The sequence below is a fragment of the Microtus pennsylvanicus genome, chromosome 1 (genome assembly GCF_037038515.1).
Source record: "Microtus pennsylvanicus isolate mMicPen1 chromosome 1, mMicPen1.hap1, whole genome shotgun sequence".
In the NCBI taxonomy this organism is placed as follows: Eukaryota; Metazoa; Chordata; class Mammalia; order Rodentia; family Cricetidae; genus Microtus; species Microtus pennsylvanicus.
In genome coordinates, this window is record NC_134579.1 from 125,132,204 (window position 1) to 125,153,396 (window position 21,193).

Below are 21,193 nucleotides of genomic sequence, written 5' to 3' on the forward strand. Positions count from 1 at the left end.
TTCCTTTAGCAGGGCCTGTGCCTGGCAAGCCTTGAGAACCGGTGTTTAGTGTGTGAGTTGGCGGGGCTGGGGGGGGGGCTCCTTAGCCATTAAGTCCTTCTGAGCTGTTTGTATTTTTGTTTTGAATTTTGAATGTGCCTAATTGGACTCTTGGGGGAGGTGTTTTTTTTTATTATTATTATATTTTGTATAGGAAAGCTCAAAGCACTAAAAGAGAAAAGAAACCATCAGATTAGCTAGCAGCCGCTGTCTAGACTTAGTGTCGTTCATGGTTTGGGGTGGGCTCCTTCATGATGTGTTTGTAGTGTGTCTGCACTCTGACCATTCTAGGTTATTGAATTCAGTAAACTGCATCCATTGGGAAGATAAAAACCATGACCTTGCCTTTCCTCCTTCCTTCCCAAGATTGAGACTGCACAGCCCAAACTGGCCTTGAGCTCAGGGCCATCCACCCTGAGCTGTCAGGCTGAGCTACACTGCAGCTGTGTGATTCAGTGCGTATTGGAAATCCCCAATATTTCTTCTTTCTTTCTTCTTTTTTTTGGGGGGGTGGGGCGGTGGTGTTGAGACAGGGTTTCTCTGTGTAGCTTTGGAGCCTGTCCTGGAACTTGCTCTGTTAGACCAGACTGGCTTCGAACTCATTGAGATCCACCTGCCTCTGCCTCCCAAGTGCTGGGATCTCTGTGAGTTCGAGGCCAGCCTGGTCTACAGCGTTCTAGGACAACCAGAGCTACTTAGAGAAACCCTGTCTCAAATAAACAAAACAAACAATGGGTAGGCGTGTTTGCCTGAATGTTCATCCGTGCATTACAGTTGTGCTTGGGGCCCTCAGGCCTGAGAGGGCGGCAGATCCTCGGGAGCTGGAGTTAAGTCATTGTGAGTTGGGACTCTAACCTGGGTCCTCTGATAGAGCAGCCGGCGGTACTCCTAACCATTGAGCTGTCTCTCTGAACCTGAGCCTGACATTTTGACAAATGTATTTATTATAGTTACCCTTCTGCTGTGCTGTAGTTTTTATTGCAGGGTTAAAAGAAACTGACCTTGCAGAGATGGGTGGAAAGGGAGAGCCTCTGCTTTTTAGATGAGGTTGCTGTTCTTTCATGATAGTAAATCTCAACAGGGCCAGATGGCATGTGGTGTCTAGAACCATGCCAGCGAGCTCTCTGGTTTACAGTATCTGTCTTTCTGTCCCTTGGCTTGATAGACCTTAGGCCTGATGCTGTAATTTTGTGATGTCAATATTTTCCAGTAAGTATCATCCTTCGGTGTGCACAGGAGCTCCTGTGCATTTGCTGTGTTGTCACACAGCACTAGAGAGGCATGTGCTTGCTTTGTCCTGAGTCTCCATTGCTTTTCTATCATCCATGCAGTCACCAGCGCTGTACATAGTGTTCTCACTCTGCAGACCTCCTGAGGCCTTGGGTGTGTGGATCACAGCCAAAGAGCCACTGCTCTGAAGGTTTTGAGTATGCTGATACATCCATCCGTTTATTTATTCATACGTACATGTAACCAGAGAGGGGAATTCCTCATCACATACATACATACATACATGCCAGTGTGGTTAGCATATTTTAACATGTTAGGATAAAACCTGACTCCGAGCATGGAGTTAAACCATCTGGGTTTCGGGTGTACAGAGCCCTCTGGTGGACTGCAGAGATTTCTTGAGGAACTAGGTCAAGGTACATTCAGTTGATGCATGGTTCCCTCCCATGTGCACAGAAGGTCTGCTTAGAGGCTCTTGTCTGAGGTGCATTTCCTGGTGCACCTTCCTGGCCAAGGGAAAGAGTGTATAGAAAAAGGTCTCCCCTTGCAGCTGCAGAAGCTTGTGGCAGGAGAGAAAGGCCCCGGTGCTCCCGAAAGCCGCTGTCTCCTCTGTAGTCAGACCTCTTCTGCCCCAGCAGCAACCTATTCACGGTCTTTACCGTGGGCCTTCATGACATCTGTCTGTTTTCTGCTCTAGGGCACATGGTGACACGCAGCACTGTCGGAAGGCTCTGCACCGAGCTGTTCAGTGCACGAGTGACTACCCTGAGCATGTCTGTGAAGTGTTGCTCACCATGGAGAGGACAGAAGGTGGGACCCTGCCTCTGCTTCTGGCTTAGAGTGTGGTCCTTTGGCCAGTAGACTTCAGTGAAATATGTGGCCTGTAAGGGCAGATTGGCCGCTTGTGTGGGAGTGGGCTTCAGTGTGCAGTCACAGTGGGCTTTGGCACACTTGTGGCTGGCCTCATTGGTTAGGACCAGTCTCAGTCCTCACCACAACCAAATGGGACAGCTGCTCCATGGCCACGAAGATGGCGCATGAGAACTGATGCTCTACTTGAAGAGGCGGGGCTCAGCATGCTCTTTAGTCCTTTGTGGAATTTTAGATCCTTGGTGTTCGCCTTAAATCATAGTAGTAGAACTTGGGGAGACAGTGTGGATTTCTCCATGGGCATCTGTCTGAATTGGGATGTGAGCCTGAAGCCCGCAGATGAGGTTCAACGGAGCTGCTGGCATGGGGGAGTAGCTCCCTCGGCTCTTGAGTTCCATGTGCCCTCTGTTTTGGAATGTTTTATAGTCTTTACCCTCGAGAGCCTGTAAAAGTTGGCTTTTTGTTTTTAAGTCTCTTTGGAAGGAGGAGGGATCCATAGCAACCCAGAGGATTATTGGAATTACAGAGTGGCAGCCTGGTGACGTGCATTGCCGTAAAGCAAGAGCGACTGCAGTTCTGGTGACAGGAGCTCTCTGCTCTGGAGCAGTGGCATCAGGGAACACTGGCACGGCTCAGAATTGAGGGGTCAAAAAGCTCTATTCTTCTTTCTGTCCAGGAACCTTAGAAGATTGGGATGTGGCCATTCAGAAAACAGAAACTCGCTTGGCTCGCGTGAATGAGCAGAGGATGAAGGTGACAGTGATGCTTCTGAGGCTGCACCACTCCACCCCGTTTGTTTGCATGAATGTCTGTGCGCCGATTGTGGGCAGTCCCCAAAGTGGCCAGAAGAGGGTGTCAGATCCCCTGGTTCTGGACTCTCTGTTGTTAGCGCCTTATGGGTACTGGGAATTGAACCTGGGCCCTCTGGAAGAGCAGCTGCTGCTCTTAACCATAGAACCGTCATCTCTTCTGGCCCTTCCTAAGATACTGACTAAACAGCATCTGGGTCAGTATTTACACTTACCCCTTGCCATCTGTAGACTCACTTAAAACCTCCAGCTTAACAGGGTTGACTGTACTAGATCAGATAGAGGAGCCTCGGGCATGTAGGGCCTTGTGGAGCCTCGTGCTTGGGAGCTGTTGGCACTTGATGGCTACTGGAGGAGGAGCTTCAGTTTTCTTCTAGGGTACAGCCTGGGAGAGATTGCCACACTCCCTCCACAGGTTAGACTCAATGGTTTAACAGAAAGAAAGAGCAAATGAAGTGGAGGGAGATTTAGTGGCCAGCATCTGAGAAGAATCAGAGGGGGACGGGGGTGTGTGAGAATTTGATCAAAATGCATTGTATATATGGATGAAATTCTTGAAGAATAATTTTTTTTAAGGAGCCACGATAGGCCTGTGAGTGGAACATGAGCATCTCTGGCTTTATTATGACTTGTGAGGGATTTTCTAAGTTGGAGGTGGAAGACCCACCTTGAGTGTGGGTGGCATCGTTTCATGGCCTGGGCTCTGAAATGAAAGGAAGGAAGCAAGTTGAGCATGGCACGCGGGCATTCCTTCTCTTGTCTGTGGATGGCACTAGCTGTTTGATGTTCCTGCCCCGACCTCTATACCACAGTAGACCTGTGAACAGCCTGCAGCTGTGAACCCAGATAAACCCATTCTCCCCTCTGTGGCTTTTGTCAGGCCACTCTGCCCCAGCAACAGGAATTTTTTTTTTGCTATGTTATGATTGAAGCTATTGAAAGTATATGAGTTATGAGTCTCCTCTTCACCATGTTCATATGATCTATGTTGTATGAAGAGGTCAGTCCCCCCCTCCACCCCCTTTAAGGCCCGGTCTCTGTACAAGCCAGCCTAACAAGGCATCCAGGAATGTCCTGCCCTTTTTTCTAGGCTGCAGAGAAGGAAGCAGCTCTTGTGCAGCAGGAAGAAGAAAGGGCTGAACAGCGGAAGAAGGTGCGGGCTGAGAAGAAAGCTCTGAAAAAGAAGAAAAAGACTCACGGTGCAGGCAAACGCAAGGCGGATGAGGAGGATGAGAGAGAGTGGGGCGAGGAGGAGGAGGAGGAGGAAGGTAACGCTAACCTAGCCACATGTCTTCTTAGCTGTTCAGGAGTGGTCTTGATTTCCTCAGGGCGCGCACACACTGATGTCCCAACTGTGCTGCCCCGGCACAGTCAGGATTCATGCCATTGAATCACCTGGTCACTGTCTACATTTCTCTCAGTGGTGGCTCTGTGGTAAAGTCCCAATTGAAAATCAGTGTTCTGTGTTGCTTCTTAAGGAAATGGTAGAGGTTGTTCAGGCCCAGCCCATGTCTGCTGGGGGAATGCAGAAGGCACTGGCCAGTTGAAAGAGTTAGAAACATCCTTTGTACCAGTATTCAGAGTGCATTGTGGGGTGTTCGGTCACCTGTAGGCTTCTATCTTGCCTTCAGGTTCTGTTCTCCCTGGGTCACGTGGGAATTGTAAGAGAGGGACTCTGGGACTCCTGACATTCTGTGCAGTTATGACTGGACGGTGGAGATTTATGTTCTTGCTTCCACTTGTGCCTTTGCTGGAGTGTAAATTGGGCCTGCACATTGTGGGGCCTGGTGGCCGTCTCTTTTGTACCCAGTGCAGTTTGTTTGTGTTGGGACGTGCTTGATGCAGAATGCGTTAGCTGCCTCTGCTTCTCTCTTGAATGCCTACAGAGCAGCCTTCCAAACGCAGAAGGGTGGAGAATAGCCTGGCCTCTGGAGTGGCTTCAGCCATGGAGGAAGAAGCAGACTCTTCTGGGAAATGTGTAACGATAGACGTGGCTCCTCCATCCAAGCAGAAGGAGAAGGCAGCCTCCCTCAAGCTCGACATGCCCAAGGTGGCTCATGACAGCAGTAAGGACAGTGTCACCGTCTTTGTCAGCAACCTGTCCTACAGCATGGATGAGCCAGAGGTGAAGCTCAGGCCACTCTTTGAGGTCTGCGGGGAGGTGGTCCAGATCAGGCCGGTCTTTAGCAACCGTGGGGACTTCCGGGGCTATTGCTATGTGGAGTTTAAAGAAGAGAAGTCAGCCCAGCAGGCTCTGGAGCTGGACAGGAAGACTGTGGAAGGAAGGCCAATGTTTGTCTCCCCTTGTGTGGATAAGAGCAAAAACCCTGATTTTAAGGTACGTTTTGGGGAAAAGGTGCCTTTAAGGGGGGCTGCCAGAGGGACGGTGCTCAGTGCCAAGACCATGTGCAAGGCTTTTGGGCTCAGCTGCTCAGAGCCTCCTCTTGGTTTGGTGGTGGATGTACTTAGTATATGGAAAGATGACTGCTTTCCCTCGCTGCTCAAGAGCACGGCAAGAGCAGCTCCACCTGTGCTGTTTTTCTGGTCCTTTTACAGAGATGGTGGGACTGGTGGTTTTGTTATTTAAGTCTCTGAGACCAGATTTGGCTCAGGGCCATCTGACAGTAATGGACGCATATGCTGGGGTGTGCCTTCCTAAACCAGGAGCTTTGCCTCTCCTGCAGGTGTTCAGATACAGTACCACCCTGGAGAAACACAAGCTTTTTATCTCGGGCCTGCCCTTCTCCTGCACCAAAGAGGAACTCGAGGACATTTGTAAGGCTCATGGCACTGTGAAGGACATCAGGCTGGTCACCAACAGGGCTGGGAAGCCAAAGGTCAGTGGGGTACAGGCAGACTTTGAGTTTCTTGCTGAGGAGTGATCAGCGTGGGCTTCCCTGTCCTCTTCTCCCCTCTGCCCTGTTAGACCTTTTTGTGACACATTTGGGTTCATCTTTCAAGCCCTGACTCCACCCACGTTGGAGACTTAGTATGGTGGGAAGAAGAGGCCAAAGGATAGTGACCGTGTCGGATCTTGTTTGTGTCTAGCTCATCTCTTGCTGGGCTTACATGGTTTCTTTCTTTGGGGTAAGCACAGAGAGGCTTTTCAAGCTTCCTTCCAATCAGTGATGGCCACAGGGCAAATGGTTAGACTGGGGGCAAATCTGTAGCCTGGATGGTGGCATTAGGGAGGTCACTGCTAATGGGTGCCTGCTTACCACAGCTGCTCTCCTGAAGGAAGCCAAGTCCTTGACATCTGATCCAGCTGTGGATTTTACCTTTCAGGGCCTGGCCTATGTGGAATATGAAAACGAGTCACAGGCATCACAGGCGGTGATGAAGATGGATGGCATGACCATCAAAGAGAATGTCATTAAGGTCGCAATCAGCAATCCCCCCCAGCGGAAAGTTCCAGAGAAGCCAGAAGTGAGGACAGCACCAGGGGCCCCCATGGTACCCCGACAGATGTATGGAGCGTAAGTATCTGCTTCTGTTTTGTGCAGATCTGTCCTGGCCAGTGCTGAAGGGGATCGGGGTGTCATATCTGGAGGTCATGGAGTTGGGTCAGAAAAGCTAGGACCTGCTGCTCTGAGTGGTCTCTGGTGTCACCTGCCTAGCAAGTGTCACTGTCTGCAAGTCTGTAAAGGGAAGCAGCCCTGGTCACACCTTTTCTTGGTGGCAGTGGGAATGGAATCCAGGGCCTTCTGACTGTTAGGCAAGTATTAGGTTCCTAGTGCTGTGATAAAGGCCATGGGAAGAAAGGGTTTATTTGCCTCCCCACCTGCAGTCAGTCTATTGTCAAGAACCCAAGACAGAGCCCTGGAGGCAGAAGCTGTGGAAGAATACACAAAGTTACTGCTTCCTCTCCGTACCCTGCTCAGCCTGCTTTCTTTCTTTTCTCTTCTTTCTTTCTTTCTTTCTTTCTTTCTTTCTTTCTTTCTTTTCCTTTCTCCTGTTATAAAGTGATTTTATTAAATTGATTTAAACATACTGTAGGTCAAATAATATTTTATGAAGATAACAATTATGGACTTTAAAGTTTGACATAAAAGTAGTAGCTTCGAAGTGTTACTTGTATTCCCCCAGCAACAGCATCTTTCAGCTGTGTAGAAAGATAGAACTCTAAGACTGGCTGGAAATGATTTAGTCCGGTGTCCTCATTCTGTGAGGAAACTAGACCTGAAGATTAAGTGATTTGCCCAAGCTTACGTACCTAATAGTAATAAAGCTAGAAATCAAACCAGTTTTTCCTAAAACTAAAAGTCTATCAGCCTGCTTTTTTGAAATTTTGTTTTGTTATTTACATTTATTTTATGTGTTATGAGTATCTTAACATGGTTGTATGCCTATGCACCACATGTGCAATGCCCACAGAGGCCAGAAGAGGGCACCAGACCCCCAGGAACTGGAGTTACAAATGGTGGTTAGCTTCCTTATGGGTGCTGGGAATTGAACTTGGGTCATCTGTTAGACATGCTCTTAACCCATGAGCCATCTCTCCAGCCCCTCACCCTGCTTGCCTGCCTGCTTTCTTTCATTTTTAATATTGATATATTTCTTTATGTGTATGGATGTTTTACCTGCATGAATGTCTGTCTTCCGTGTGTGTAGTACCTGTAGAGACCAGATGAGGGCCTTAGAACTGGAATTGCACAAACCCCAGTCCTGGAAGAACAGCTAGTGCTCTTACCTGCTGAGCCATCTCTCTAGTCCTAGCCTGCTTTCTTCATACCCAGGACTGCCTGGGGATGGCACCACCCCCAGTGGAATCAAAAAAATGCTCCCCTGACTTGCACACAGGCCAGTCTGATGGAGGCATTCTTTCAATCAATGTTTCCCCTTCCCAATGACTATAGCTTGTGTCAAGTTAACAAAAATCTAGTCTGCTACATTCTTAGCTTTTGACAAAATTTTGAGACAGGGCCTTAGCCTTCTGCAGAGCTGGGGTCACAGGCACCCAGCTGAGGTGAGCTCTGAGGCATTGCATAAGCATGTTGCCTTTGTCACTGATCCATGCTCACGGCAGACTGGAGGGAGCCACATGCATAGCAGGCTGCAGTGGCAGCTGTTATCCCATAGAGACTGTGCTGTTGTCCTAGATAGAAGGAGCTGACAATGCCAGGCTCTTCATGGTCTGAGAGATGGCATCCACTTTGTCACCTGTGACTTAGCAGAGGGTACTTCATGTCAGTGCCCTAAAGGAGGCGGCTTATTCAAGTGTTCCTCGCTTCTGGCTAGAATCAAGGTGAAGGGTGTCTCGTGGTTCCCGTGCTTTCTCTTCCTGGTGTGAGGTTAGAGGTCAGCCTCCTGCATTCCTGGTCAGTCATAGTTCCTACCGTTTCCCATCTTCTGACTTGGTCCAATAATCCCAGCTGTCTCACAGTCCAGGTGGGGCTATGAATCTGCTTCCAAAGGGTCATTGTGTTTGCTCTTTCTAGGCGCGGAAAGGGAAGGACCCAGCTTTCTCTTCTTCCTCGGGCTCTGCAGCGCCACAGTGCTGCTCCTCAGGCTGAGAATGGCCCTGCGGTGGGGCCAACAGTCGCCTCCTCCGTGGCCACTGAAGCTCCTAAGATGTCTAATGCTGACTTTGCGAAGTTGCTTCTGAGAAAGTGAAGAGGACTTTGATATATGGGAAATGCCTTACTTACTCCTTCATGCTGGCCAGGAGGCCACCGTGGGCCCTGGAGACAGAAGGGCTGGGCACGCCTGTCTCTGACAGATTCTCCTCTCATGTAGATGGAAGGAAAAGCCTACATTGAGCATGGTGGCGAGGAGTGTTCCCTCATATTGAGGGCGGAAGCCAACTGCTTTATAGGCTGTTCCCAAGGTACTTCAGTGTCCTAACAAGGGGGGGGGGCTCGGCTTTTGACGCCCACTTGTCCTGATACTTCACCACCTTTGGCCCGTTTTCTACGAATTCCCCTTTGCCCCCCAGCCCTGCAGAGCACGAGTACCCATTGCTCTTTAAGCCTAAAAGATAAAATGAAAGATGCTTGTCACTCATCAGATGACCTCTTTAGTAAAGTGCGGGTGGGACATTGCAGACAATACATCTGATGGGCTTTTGTCCAAAGAGCCTGTGTTTTGTTTTGTTTTTTATAATGTATCTGTAATTGACACCTCAACTATTTCATGTTCCCTGAAGCGGGATGTCTGTGACATTTGTTCATAGAGGAGCGCGTGTTCCACCTGCTGTGGGCCATTTTCTTTGCCTGGTGACTGGGGGACCTGTGTCCTCTGTCCAGACACTTGTGTCTAAGTGCTATGTCGAGCGCATAGTTGACTTCCCCCACTTAGCTTTGTTTATTAAAGTGAAGTTCTCTTATTGAAGCCGTGCACAGTGCTGCTGCGTGTGTGTTCACTTATGGTAGGTGTGTTTCACATGGATGCACCTTCATCCTAAGTAGTGTATTAACAGAACAGCTTGTGCAAGTCAAATCTTGTGTCCCTTTGACTAAACCACTCAGCAGTGAGCAGCCTTGCCTTGACACTGGTGGGAGAATTTGACTTCTCACCTTGCTCCTGTCGCTCTGCTATGACACCCTCGGCGGGGCAGGGAAGACAGTAGGAAACTACTCACTGTGTAGAAGCAATTTGGAGGAAAACACTGGGGAGCCTGTGCGTGCTGGGCATTGCTCCTGTATCTGTTGTGAGTTTCTAGGCATCAGTCAGCCATCGGCCCAGCCCTAACGGTTTTTTTTTTCTAACTTAACATTTAAAAGAACTCCCTTAAAAAGATTTCAGAGTTTTGCCTATATGTGTGTATGATGAGCACCATGTGTAGGCCTGGTGCCCATTATGTTTAGCAGAGGATCACGTGGAAGTGAAGTGATAGATGGTTGTAGGCCATGTGAGTGCTGGGAAGAGAAAGAACCAAGGTCCCCTGCGAGAGCAACAGGCGCTCTCGTTGACAGCCGCTGAGCCATCTCTCCAGCCCCTTAGCATTTTGTAAGTGTAGCCACGACTGTGCATCTTGGAGCTCTTAGCACTCAGGTCCTGTCACCTCCCCTTTGCAGACACCAGGATACCTGTCAGTCAACATCTAATGTCAGGACCTAGCCCAAGTTCAGCTTCCACCTGTCAATGGTAATGTACACTTCCTGCAAATGTTTGCTTTGTTTTTTGAGACCGAGTTTCTCTGTGTAACAGCCCTACCTGTCCTGGAACTTGTTCTTGCAGGCTGGCCTCGAACTCAGATCTGCCTGCCTCTGCCTCCTGAGTGTTGGAATTAAAGGCATGCGCTGCCACTACCACCCGGCCCTGTAAATGTCTTTTAGGATGCAGGTTCTCCTCCACCCTTATCACATAACACACAAAGACCTTTTTCTAGGCATTACCTTTCCATTAGATAACAGCTATGGATAGCAGGGGCCACACTGAGGTATTGGCTCCTGCTGGGTCTCTGTGAGGGAGCAGACTGGGCAGTTCAGAGGGAGAGTACTGAGAAGACAGTGACTGAGCTAATCCCACTGTGTCTGTGTTGCTTTCCTGATGGTCTCACAGAAGCCATCTGGTTCTCTTACTGGTGTCTAGTACTCAGGTATGACTTCATGCTCTCCACAGGGTTCATGACACAGGTAAGCCTTTCCACACGCCAGAAAAGCCCACTGAGGACATCGGAAGAGAACAACAAAAATCACTTTTAATCTGGGTAAAATACTTAGTGAATTTAGCTCAGGGCAGGCACCCTCTGAGGTCTGTTCTTAGAGCAATCTACACAGTGGCAGCTCAGTGCTCCCTCCCTGAATAAGGCAACACAATTTTATGTAACAAAATACTTTATTAGAACCAGTCATTTGTTAAAATATCTTCCACACGTAGCTAAAGTGCAGGTTCTCACTACAGGACCAAGCAAGCACCCTGTGAGACTCGGGATGCTGCAGAGAAGAGCAGGGAGCTTGGGACTTGGGGCTGTACTGCCGTGCGCTGGCGAGCTGTCGTGAGGCTCAACTGCATGCACACGCCTTTCCACTCTTCTCAGCCCCTCGGAACTACCACTGAGTATCTGTGAACATTGACACATCAATTGGCAGCACCGAACTGGAGGTTTGACACCTGGAATGAATTTACCATCATTCAAACAAAGTGCAGTGCGCTTAGGACTCCTAGGCTGTCCCTCAGAACAAAACCCAGTGATCTCTAGCCATTCTGACTAAATAGCAGCAGTCAAATTGGCACTTAGCCATGTATGATTGGAAAATTATTTTTTCTAAGGTGACAGAGTTGAAATGCATCTATCAGGCCGAACAGTATCGCTTTACAAGGTACTGGAAAAGCAAGGTCATTCCAAGGTAACCACCTATACTAGGGGACGTTAGATCCTAGAATGGCTTTATAGGGGAAGGTGGTTTAAAAACACAGGACAAAAGGGACCAGGCTGGGCTGTGGTCACAGGTGTTTTGTTTTAATTCTTTTATCAGGAATGCTTATTTGGAGTTGGTGGGATATTTTTTGTTGTTGTTGTTGTTAAAGGTGGTGCCTGGGGCATGGCACATGCTACTAGGTAAGTGCTACACTGAGCCTCACCTCCAGGCCCTCAGAGCCATTGTCTGGGGTCTTTGTGCAGGAGACTGAGTGGGAAGTAAAAGCAGACTTGCTTTATGGGGTGATGGTACAGCTGAAAAGCTTGTCTAACACATCTGGTCTGAGTTGATGCAAGTGAAGTTCAGAAGAAAGAAAAAGCCACGCTGGCCGTTCTCCTGAGAGGTCTAGATAGGAAAATAACATCTCTGCCGGCAGGCTAGCAAGTTAGCGGCTCTGGGGGTCTCTGGGAATCTGCAGTCTCCCTCTGGAGATGGCAGCGTCTGCTTCCTGTCTCAGGAGTGAAAGTCCATCACAACAGGGCAGGTTTTGCTTAGGACTGCAGCCCTCTGAAGTCACAGGACCTCAAAGGCATCTGAGTGGCCCCTGTGGTCTTGGGCTTTGTCCCACAGATCTGGCACCTCTGCCCCCACCTTAGTGCAAATTCTGTCCAGAAGCCAGGCTCAGGACATAAGAGGAGGGAGCACGGCTGCCTCTGCAGGGTACTGGGATCACCACAGATGCAGTGGTCACAGCTAGGTGGCTTGGGAAAATAAATAGCTGGGCTGAAGTGTAAATTATCCTAAAGACAAGGCTTGATAATTTAGTTTTCTTTCTCAACTAAAAAACATCTGGAGGTAAAGAATGTTTAAATATCTCCTTTTGCTATTAGGGAGAGTTGTTTCTAGAAAGCCGTTCTTTGGATGCCATCTCCTGGCTTCCCTTGTTGCCAAGGGGGAGGGCTAGCTAGCGGTTTAGGGCTTCACGGGGAGTGTGTCCTTGAACCCAGAATGGTTGGGGTGGGCTTCCGGCAGTGCCACGGAATACTCAGTGGTGGCAAGGAGCAGTGTGTCCAATGTGACCTCCGTACACTTGGCAATGAAGCGGATGAAGGGCCGCACATCACCCTCGTTGGCGACTTCTAATACGTGGTAGTACTCTGACCTCTGTTCCTTGCGTATGGTGATAGGGGGGTACCCTGCCTGCATCAGGATCAGGTTCATCAGCAGGCGGGAGGTTCTCCCATTGCCATCGATGAAAGGGTGGATGTACACAAGTTTGTAATGGGCCAAGGCTGCGAACTCAACCGGGTGCAGATTCATGGCGTCCTCTGAATTAAGCCACTGTGTGAACTCCTGCATTTGCTTCTCCACATCCCGGGGATGGGGTGGAATGTGGTGTCCCACCAGGACCTGGGTCCTCCGAAACCTTCCCGCCTCCACTGGATCCACATACCCCAGCACCCTTCTATGGATCTCTAGCATGTCATCGATGGTGACAGACCCAATGCGGGAGACCAGGGTGGTGTTAATGTACTTCATGGCCGCATGCATGCCAATCACCTCGTTCTGCTCCTCCAAGCTCTTTCCTGGCACAGCGTAGCGGGTCTCCAGGATGTGCCTGATCTCTGAGAGGGTGAGGGTGTTGCCCTCGATTGCCACCGTGTGGTAGATGTGGTGGTAGTAGGTCTCCTCCATGACCCTGCGCAGCGCTGAGCTCCCCTTGGGTATGGACATGACCTTCTTCACTTTGCTGTCGATGATGCTAAAGTACCTCTGGTCAATCTCCTCCACAAGCGGCAGCGTCCGATCCCGGTTGACCAGCGCTTTCTCGTGGAAGGGTGAAATGGTCAGTGCCCTGGTGTATAAGTAATCTGCCTGAATGATGTCCTTTTCCTCTTCTGAGAAGATGCCAAACTCATTGAGTGCATCTACGAAGCCAGGGTCCATCTTGAGGGCGTGCAGAAAGAGCTTGTGGGCTTTCTCTCTCTTGCCTTGACGCTTCATCTCCAGGGCTTGGTTCAGTGCAGCCTTGGCTTCCAGCTTCCCTGCTGGAAGAGAGCCAGAGTGGCTTAATGAGGAGGGTGGCCTGCTGGGGACACTCAGGAGATATCCCTGTATGGGTCTGTCTTGTAGCTGTGGGGTGGGATGCTGGTCAATGGGCTGTGTCCTGAACCACTCTGTACCCTTGGAGGCACCAGCTGGGCTCCCCTGCCGCCTGCCTGGACATAGACACAGGGCATTAACTATTCCTGTGCCCTCCCTACAGTGTGGCAGCCTCCCCTGTGGTTGGGTGGCCCTATCTCTCGAGCCTAGGAATGCCAACAGCTCCTACTCAGCTAACCCCCAGGGACTTCCCATGCCTGGACTGTTTTGGTTTTCCAGCAGTTGTGGGGCTGTGACCCAGGCCCATGTGCACACAGGCAAGTGTTCTATCAGGGCTATGCCTCCCGCCCCGCACTGCTTTTAATCATTCCAGTTTGTGGTAATGTCTAGTCGTCACCACTGGGGGCAGTGTGCTGCTGGCATCCAGTGGGTAGCAACAGGCTGTTGCAACACGTCACTGTGGGCACGGGACAGTAATGGAGGGACCCACTTTGGACACAGCCCTCTTCCCAGCTGTGGGTTGCCTCTGAGGGTCGGCACTTACTCAGCTTCCATCCCCTGGTTTCTAGCTGGAGCGCTGTTCTCAGGCTCTTTTCCTTGAGCCACTCCCACTTAGCTGAGCTGCTGCTCAGGCCTCACACTTTGTTAGTCCCCTCCACACACAGGGACACCCGTTCTCAGTCACTCACCAAATTGGAGTTCCCGGCGTGCCTCACTCACCATAACACGCTCACGCCTGCACACAGGACTCTAGGGCACTCTAAACATCAGTCTTTTTTCTTTCTTTCTTTTTTGGCTCCTTGTCGGGGAATCGAATAAACATCAGTCTTAGCTAACATGGGCGAGACAGCCAGTGTGCTCACCTGGAGACGTCTTAGTCTTGACAGTCAGCAGCCCCACATCCCCAGAGGTGACACTGAGCTCTGTGGATGGACTGGTGCACTTGGTGACCACATGCTGGCCCCTGTCCAGTTTGCTCCTGAGCAGGTGGAAACCTCTGAGCACAGCCAGACACTGCTCTTCCATGGCTCCCAGGGGCAGCAGCAGGGCCAGCAGCGACCCCAGGGCCATGCTCAGCAGTGTCAGCCACAGGAAACGGCCCCAGACCGAGACCCATTTGGGTTCCGCCACTGCCATCACTGAAGCCATCGGCATGTCGTCTGGACTAGCGGCTGGGCCCGGAGCACTTGTCCCACCACAGAGGGAGAGCAGAAGCTGTGAGGAACCAAGCATTGTAGAGAGTGAGGCAGGGGGATGGACCTGTTCCCAAGAACGTGATTACTGATGGAAACAGGTGTGAAGAATCAGCACACTTTCTGATGCTGAGGGAGCAGCGAGATGGGGGAGGGGCAGCCGGGAAAGCCTCCTGCTGACTCCTACCTCCTGGGTGCTGTGGTGGACATCTCACGCATTTACCAAGCACTTATTAAATATATTAGTAACAGGCCATAACCACAGGAGGTGATGTTTCCACGCCGCCCCCTCCAGGTGGGGAAACCCACTCAGAGAGGTGAAGCCGGGAACTTCTCGGCCATGAGGTCCACCAGTTCACTAGGATCAGTGTGTGTTGCCACTGGACACCCAGTGTTTAGGCCACCACTCCTGCACACGCGCGTGTACACACACCACATTCTTGGACAAAAACAAATATCTGGTGTCTTGATGTGTTACCACACGAACGCCGCCTCAGTGCCTTCTGGCCTTCCTTTCCTGACTTATCCATCATGGACCGGGAGCCCAGGACCTGAGCCACACCAGTGGGTGATGCCACACCTCAGTAAGGGCGGACACGAGCTCGGGGCTGACCGGGGAGCGAGGTGCCAGGTATGCAAACGCCATCTTGCCAACAATAAGCATTTATTGGGCAACTATGGTGTGCCGCGCACCGCTGGCCGCTAGCCTTGCATCCTGTCAGCCCCTGTGGACAGAGCAAGCTACCTGTAGCTCCGGCTTACAGAAGAGGGACGTCGCGGTTCTGACAGGCGGCGCCGGGGCTCGAGGGCCTTACCTGCCACGTCATCACTGCGCGCGGCTTGTGCAGCTGCTCCAGCCCAGCATGCTGGGCTTACTCCTGAAGGGGGAAACTGAGGCAGGGAGAGGCGCAAGGCCTGCCGCAAGGGTCCAGAGATCGTGCCCGCCGCACCATCCAAGCCCGCGGCGGCGGTTCCCTGCTGCCTCGGCCGTCGGCTCCGCCCCCGGCACCTCGCCATTGGACGGCTTGCCACCCTCGCAGAGGTGGATTGGCTTTTTCCACCTGTCCATCCGTCGTGCTTCCGGGTTCTCGAGTTGGGCTCGGCCTCCCTGGGAAAGGCGCGCCGTGTGCCGCTCCTATTGGCTGTCGCTTGTGCGTTGCGTGCCGGGAGCGACCAATAAGCGACGGGGGGGCGGAGTCGAGGTCCCTGAACGGTGGACGAGCTCGCGTCCCGTCGACTCGGAGCAGCTACAGCTGCTGCTAACATTTCCTGCCCTCGGGCTGGACTTCGTGTGCCTCAGTTTCTCTCGTGTGCAATGGCGTTAGCCACGCCACCCAAAGTTTTCCACTTCTTAGCCCCCGTTTCGGGTTTGTCCCTTTTCTTTCCTCTCTCTTGTCCCCTCTAGCCGTTTTCTTGTTTTTGTCTTTGGGACAGGGTCTCTCTGTGCCACCCAGGCTGTCTTGAAATTCACTGCGTAGCTCAAGCTGGCTTAGATATTCACAGAGATCCTTCTGATGCACCATGCCCTCCCTAATCTTTTTAGTTTGCATTCTGTGGAGCAGCCTGCTATGGCCTTTCGGCTACCAGATAGGTTTCCGTGGTGCAGAGCTGACGCCTCCGTGTTAACCCACAAACACTGAAACGGAGCATCCTGCGCGTGCAGCAGGAAACGCCCGCTTTGGGAAGTTAGTGGGCGTTCAGATTCAGATTTGTCCTCAGCCTCCTGTGATCTCGGGCCAAGGCACTCCCGTCTGCAGTTTTCCCAGCTGCGGAATGGGATAACAGCCCACCTTTCTTAATTAAAAAAGCAAAAACCAAAAGCGTTTTGCCTTAATGCTTGTGTGTGTGTGTGTGTGTGTGTGTGTGAGAGAGAGAGAGAGAGAGAGAGAGAGAGAGAGAGAGAGAGAGAGAGAGAGCGCACACACACACACACACACACACACACACACACACACACACACACAGAGGTCTACTAGGATTCGAGGTTTCGAGGATTGCACTCAGGTCACCAAGCTTGGTAGCAAGAGTTCGTTTACACCTACTGGCTCCTACTGTGCTTTAGCCCTCAGATTTGTGGATTCTTCTGTGGAGTCACACTGCCCTGGATTCAGCTCTGTCACTTGTAAACTGAGCTGAACTTATTTATGGTGACAGTCTAATTTGCCAATCTGTCACCTGCAGGTAACGAACATGCTTATGGAATCTTTACATTTTTCACTTCATTTGATTTTATTGAGATGGTAGCACAAATTGGTCTGGAACTCACTGTGTAGCCCAGGCTGGCCTCACAGCAGTCCTCTTGCCCCACCCTCCCAAGTGGTGATCATGTTTCTTTCTCTGGGGTTTTGAGTCTAAATCTATACATCTGACAGATAGGACATTTAATGAGTAATGTCTATTCAGTAGAGTTACTTTCTTTTCCTGCTATTGTTTTGTGAGACAGGATTTCTGTGTAGCTCGGGTTGGCCACAAACTCACTCTGTAGACAAGGTTAATCTCAAACTCACAGAGCTCCTCTTGCCTCTGCCCCACCGGTGATGAGGTTAATGGTGTGGCCACCACACCCAACCATCAGAGTTGCTTTGAGAAAAACACCAAGGGGTTATTACTTTATTTTTTCTCCACAGAAGAAAGCTTCTGAGCTGCAGACTGCCCCAGCCCTGAGGAGAGCCCCCATTGTACCTTCGAGCCTCCTCCTGAGTCTGGTTGAGGAGAACTGTTGACCCCCAGCCCAGACTACAGTGCCTAGGAGCAGGCCAGAGTTGGGGCTTACGACCAGAGTCACTTGTTTTGACAGGCACCGGAGGAACGTTGTGAAGTGAGGGACCGGCTTTCGTTCTTGTCTGTTGAGCCCTCAGTTTCCTACCTCCCATCTGTACAGTGTGGCTCATAGCAGGTGCTCGAGAAATCTTGCCACTTGAATTAGAAATACCAGCAGCAGGACAAACCGTAGAGTTCTCAGGATGCAGAATTAGTGTGGTGATTGTCTTGGTTGTCTCAGTTAGGGTTTCTGCTGTAGCAATGAAACACCATGACCAAAAAGCATGTTGGGGAGGAAAGGGTTTATTTGGGTTGCATTGACACTGTTCATTGAAGGAGCAGAACAAACTCCATTTTGAGAAAGAACTCCGTTTTAGATAGGACCTAGCCAGGGGACGAATTAAACTCCAGCGAAGTCATAAACAGTTCCAAGAAGGGCTCCTAACTGCCAGGGCCCAGATCAGGGCAACCACCTGGGTGAGCCAGCCACTGAGAAACTTGGGTAAACACATTTGCAGGTTCCAGATGCCCTTGTGGGTTTTCATAACCATTGCTTGAAAATTCCCCTAGAGGCCGGGCGATGGTGGCGCACGCCTTTAATCCCAGTACTCGGGAGGCAGAGGCAGGCGGATCTCTGTGAGTTCGAGGTCAGCCTGGTCTACAGAGCTAGTTCCAGGACAGGCTTCAAAGCCACAGAGAAACCCTGTCTCGAAAACCCCCCAAAAAAAGAAAGAAAAGAAAACAAAATTCCCCTAGACCCCAGCCATAACCTTAAGGTTGCATAACCTTACCCAGTCCCGAAACACCAAGGCTGTACCACCCTGCCCTGCTGTGGTTTTTCCCTTAAGAACTCCCAAGCCCAGAGGTGCAGGACTGCTCTCCTCCACCCGCTGTATAGCAGTGCTGGATGACAGTCTGGGCTGAGCTCGTATTCAATAAGTTCCTGTGTATTTGCATCAGATACCAGCTCTGTGGTGCTCTTGTAGGGGGGTCTCACAGCACAGGCACAACTTCATCACTGATGGAAGTCAGGGCAGGAGCCTGGAGGCAGGAGCTGATGCAGAGGCCTTGGAGGGTGCTGCTTACTGGCTTACTCCTCATGGCTTGCTCAGCCTTTCTTCTTTCCTTCCTTCTTCTTCTTCTTCTTCTTCTTCTTCTTCTTCTTCTTCTTCTTCTTCTTCTTCTTCTTCTTCTTCTTCTCTCTCTCTCTCTCTCTCTCTCTCTCTCTCTCTCTCTCTCTCTCTCTCTCTCTCTTTTTCGAGACAGGGTTTTACTGTAGTTTTAGAGCCTGTCCTGGAACTAGCTCTTGTAGACCAGGCTGGCCTCGAACTCACAGAGACCCACCTGGCTCCTGAGTGCTGGGATTAAAGGCATGCGCAACCACACCCCACTTTCAAATTGCCAAATTTAAAGTCTTCCTCTCTCCAGGAATTCTTGGAAGGCCAGTATAAATAATCTCTAATGAATTTAGGCAGGGCAAATCCAGACATTCGGAGGGGTCTGCTGGCAAGTGAGAGACACTGGGGGAGAGGTGGGCACGACAGGGGACCCGAGTTCAGCTCTCATGCTGGGTACAGCCTGACAGTTGACAGGACCCCTGGTTTTTCAAAAGACTCATCAGGGCTGGATAGTTAAGTGAAATTTGCAGAATGTTAAACAGTAGGCGTGTCTGTGGGCCGGGCTGAAATCTGAGAGAAGCTGATCTTGGAGGACTTGCAGGGAAAGGGAAGGAACATGATTGAAATATACTGAAAAGAAAATCTAAAATATAACAGCAGAACCACAGAGCATGCAGGGGAATGTGATGGGGCGTCAGAGCAGCGCTGGCTGTGTGGACACCAGGGGGCTGTACTCCCCTGGAATGACTTTGCTCCTCTAACCCCTCTCAGGAGAGGCTGCTCTGCTTTCTCTCTGCTCTATGTACTCAACTGCGTTGAGTGCATAAAATATGATTCCCTGAAGCAATATTAAAAAGCTGACTTTCTCCATCCTTAGCCTTCTGTTTTAGGTAGAGTTCTTCTTTTTTTAATGCTCATCTTGACGCGTGACAAAACCCCTAGAAAATGGCTACATGGAAAATATGTCCATTATGAACACACCAGACCAAACACAAGCCTTCACGTCTCTGCGTGTCGCCCATGTCTTGCTAGAGGAGGCAGATGCCCAGCTGAGGCCTCCCACAAACATCACTGTACCTCTGGCAATGGAGATATCTCTTGAGATCAGTGAAGATTCGTTGTGCCCTGCAGTGTCTGAAGGCTTGTCTGGAGCTTGGGCATCCCAGTATGAATGGCTCGAGAGCACAATGCCAGCCGGGCATGGCAAATGCCTTTAGCTCCAACGCTTGGGAGGCAGAGACAGGCAGATCTCCAAGTCTGAGACTGGTCTAGTCTACAGAGGGGATTCTAGGGCTATACAGAGAAAAATAAAAATAACCAAATTGAGTCCAATGATGTTTGAGAAAGGCTGTGTAGCTCTGACTAGCCTCGAAGTAGATCTGCCTGCCTCTGCCTCCCAAGTGTGTTTTGGGCAGTGTCATTTATGATCCAGCTTTGGAAGCCACATGCTGTCACCTTCCTGTGGGTACGATGTGGGAGGCTTCCTTGGGAGACTTGTCATGAGAAAAGGGCGGCCAGGGCCATCTTGATGCCTTTGACTACACCTTGGCCGCTTCCCTCTTCAGGCCTAGCAACAGTTTCTGCCCAGTGGTCAAGTCTCTTTGATTCTAGGTCAGGTTGCTGTAGGGGTGGGATTTATCTGCGCACACAGGAAACTCCCCAAACTGTGCTCAGGTGGTCAGGGTACTCTCAGCCTCACCAAGAAGTGACTAGCACTTTCTTCCCCTCCTGCTGGGGATCAATCAAGATGCATTGAGGCCCTAGAGGAGCCACCACTCCCATAATCCCCTGCTTCTCTAGACCCTCTGCTTCATCTGTTTGAGGTGGCCAGGGGGCTACTGGGCAGAGGGGCTGCAGACCTCCATGTCCCTTAGATTCACCCAGAATCCCAAAAGCTCTGTGGGTGGAAGCTGTGTTGTCATAGTAACAGGAACCGTGGAAATGAAGGTGGGCACCTGCTGACCAAGGCAAACCAAGCTTTTAACGCCTGTGCCTCTCTTGCAGAGAGAGTTCACCTGGGAGGGCTTTGGGTAGACATCAAAGGGTTTAATTTCGGGAGCTGAGAAAACTCTCTTTAATTACTGGGGAATGAGCTTGGCCTTAATCAGAGAGGGTGGTGGCATTGGGGAGTTCTTCGGGGGAACCAGGTGTGAGTTGAGTTCCTAGACAACCTTTGCTTCTTAAACTTGCAGCTTTGGGCTGGGAAGATGGATCCGGAGTGAAGTAAAGCACTTGCCGCAAAAGCAAGGACACCCATTCAGAATGCATGTCAACCCCAACCCAGGCGTCTGCAGCCTCAGCGCACCTGCGCTGAGATAGGAACATCTCCAAAGCTCACGAACCACTTAGAGTGCCACAGAGTGCGCCACAGCAAGCAAGAGACTCTGCCTCAAACAGATGGGAGCTGAGGACCGACACCCAGGCTAATCTGCTGATCTTGGTGAGTGCTCCCTCCCTAAGCTGGCTTGCTCCACACAAGCTAGAGACATCTGAGACAATGAAACCTCCATTGAGTAAATGCCTCCATAAGATCCAGCTGTATGACATTTTCTTCGTCAGTGATTGATGTGGGAGGGTTCAGCCCATTGTGTGTGTGTGGGGCCACCCCTGGGCTGCTAGTCCTGGGTTCTATAAGAAAGCAGGCTGAGCAAGCCATGGGGAGCAAGCAAGTGAGCAACACCCCTCCATGACCTCTTCATGAGCTCCTGCTTCCAGATTCTCACCCTACGTGAGTTCTGAATGAACCCTAATAAGATGCCAATCTTTGC

At 50.7% G+C, this 21,193-nt stretch overlaps 2 protein-coding genes across 3 annotated transcripts in view; one reads left to right on the plus strand and one right to left on the minus strand.

Moving 5' to 3' along the window:
* Sart3 (spliceosome associated factor 3, U4/U6 recycling protein) overlaps positions 1-9,278 on the plus strand; it is a 28,679-nt gene extending 19,401 nt beyond the window's left edge. The window contains exons 13-19 of the mRNA XM_075983188.1: positions 1,967-2,079; positions 2,816-2,892; positions 4,039-4,216; positions 4,835-5,286; positions 5,633-5,785; positions 6,234-6,424; positions 8,387-9,278. Coding sequence (XP_075839303.1) covers positions 1,967-2,079; positions 2,816-2,892; positions 4,039-4,216; positions 4,835-5,286; positions 5,633-5,785; positions 6,234-6,424; positions 8,387-8,561 — 1,339 coding nt within the window. The 3' untranslated portion in view covers positions 8,562-9,278. The remainder of the gene's footprint in view (positions 1-1,966; positions 2,080-2,815; positions 2,893-4,038; positions 4,217-4,834; positions 5,287-5,632; positions 5,786-6,233; positions 6,425-8,386) is intronic.
* A 1,430-nt stretch (positions 9,279-10,708) lies between these two features.
* On the minus strand, positions 10,709-15,637 carry Ficd (FIC domain protein adenylyltransferase). 2 transcript variants are annotated; one of them, XM_075983202.1, is made up of 3 exons: positions 15,363-15,637; positions 14,218-14,569; positions 10,709-13,299 (listed from the first exon to the last, which is right to left on the minus strand). In XM_075983202.1, the coding sequence occupies exons 1-3, from the start codon at positions 15,372-15,374 to the stop codon at positions 12,224-12,226; spliced, it is 1,440 nt and encodes a 479-aa protein (XP_075839317.1). In that variant the 5' UTR covers positions 15,375-15,637; the 3' UTR covers positions 10,709-12,223. The 2 variants fall into 2 exon arrangements, with proteins under 2 accessions (XP_075839317.1, XP_075839326.1); XM_075983211.1 differs by lacking the exon at positions 15,363-15,637 and adding an exon at positions 14,735-15,290.
* Between the last annotated feature and the right edge of the window lie 5,556 nt (positions 15,638-21,193).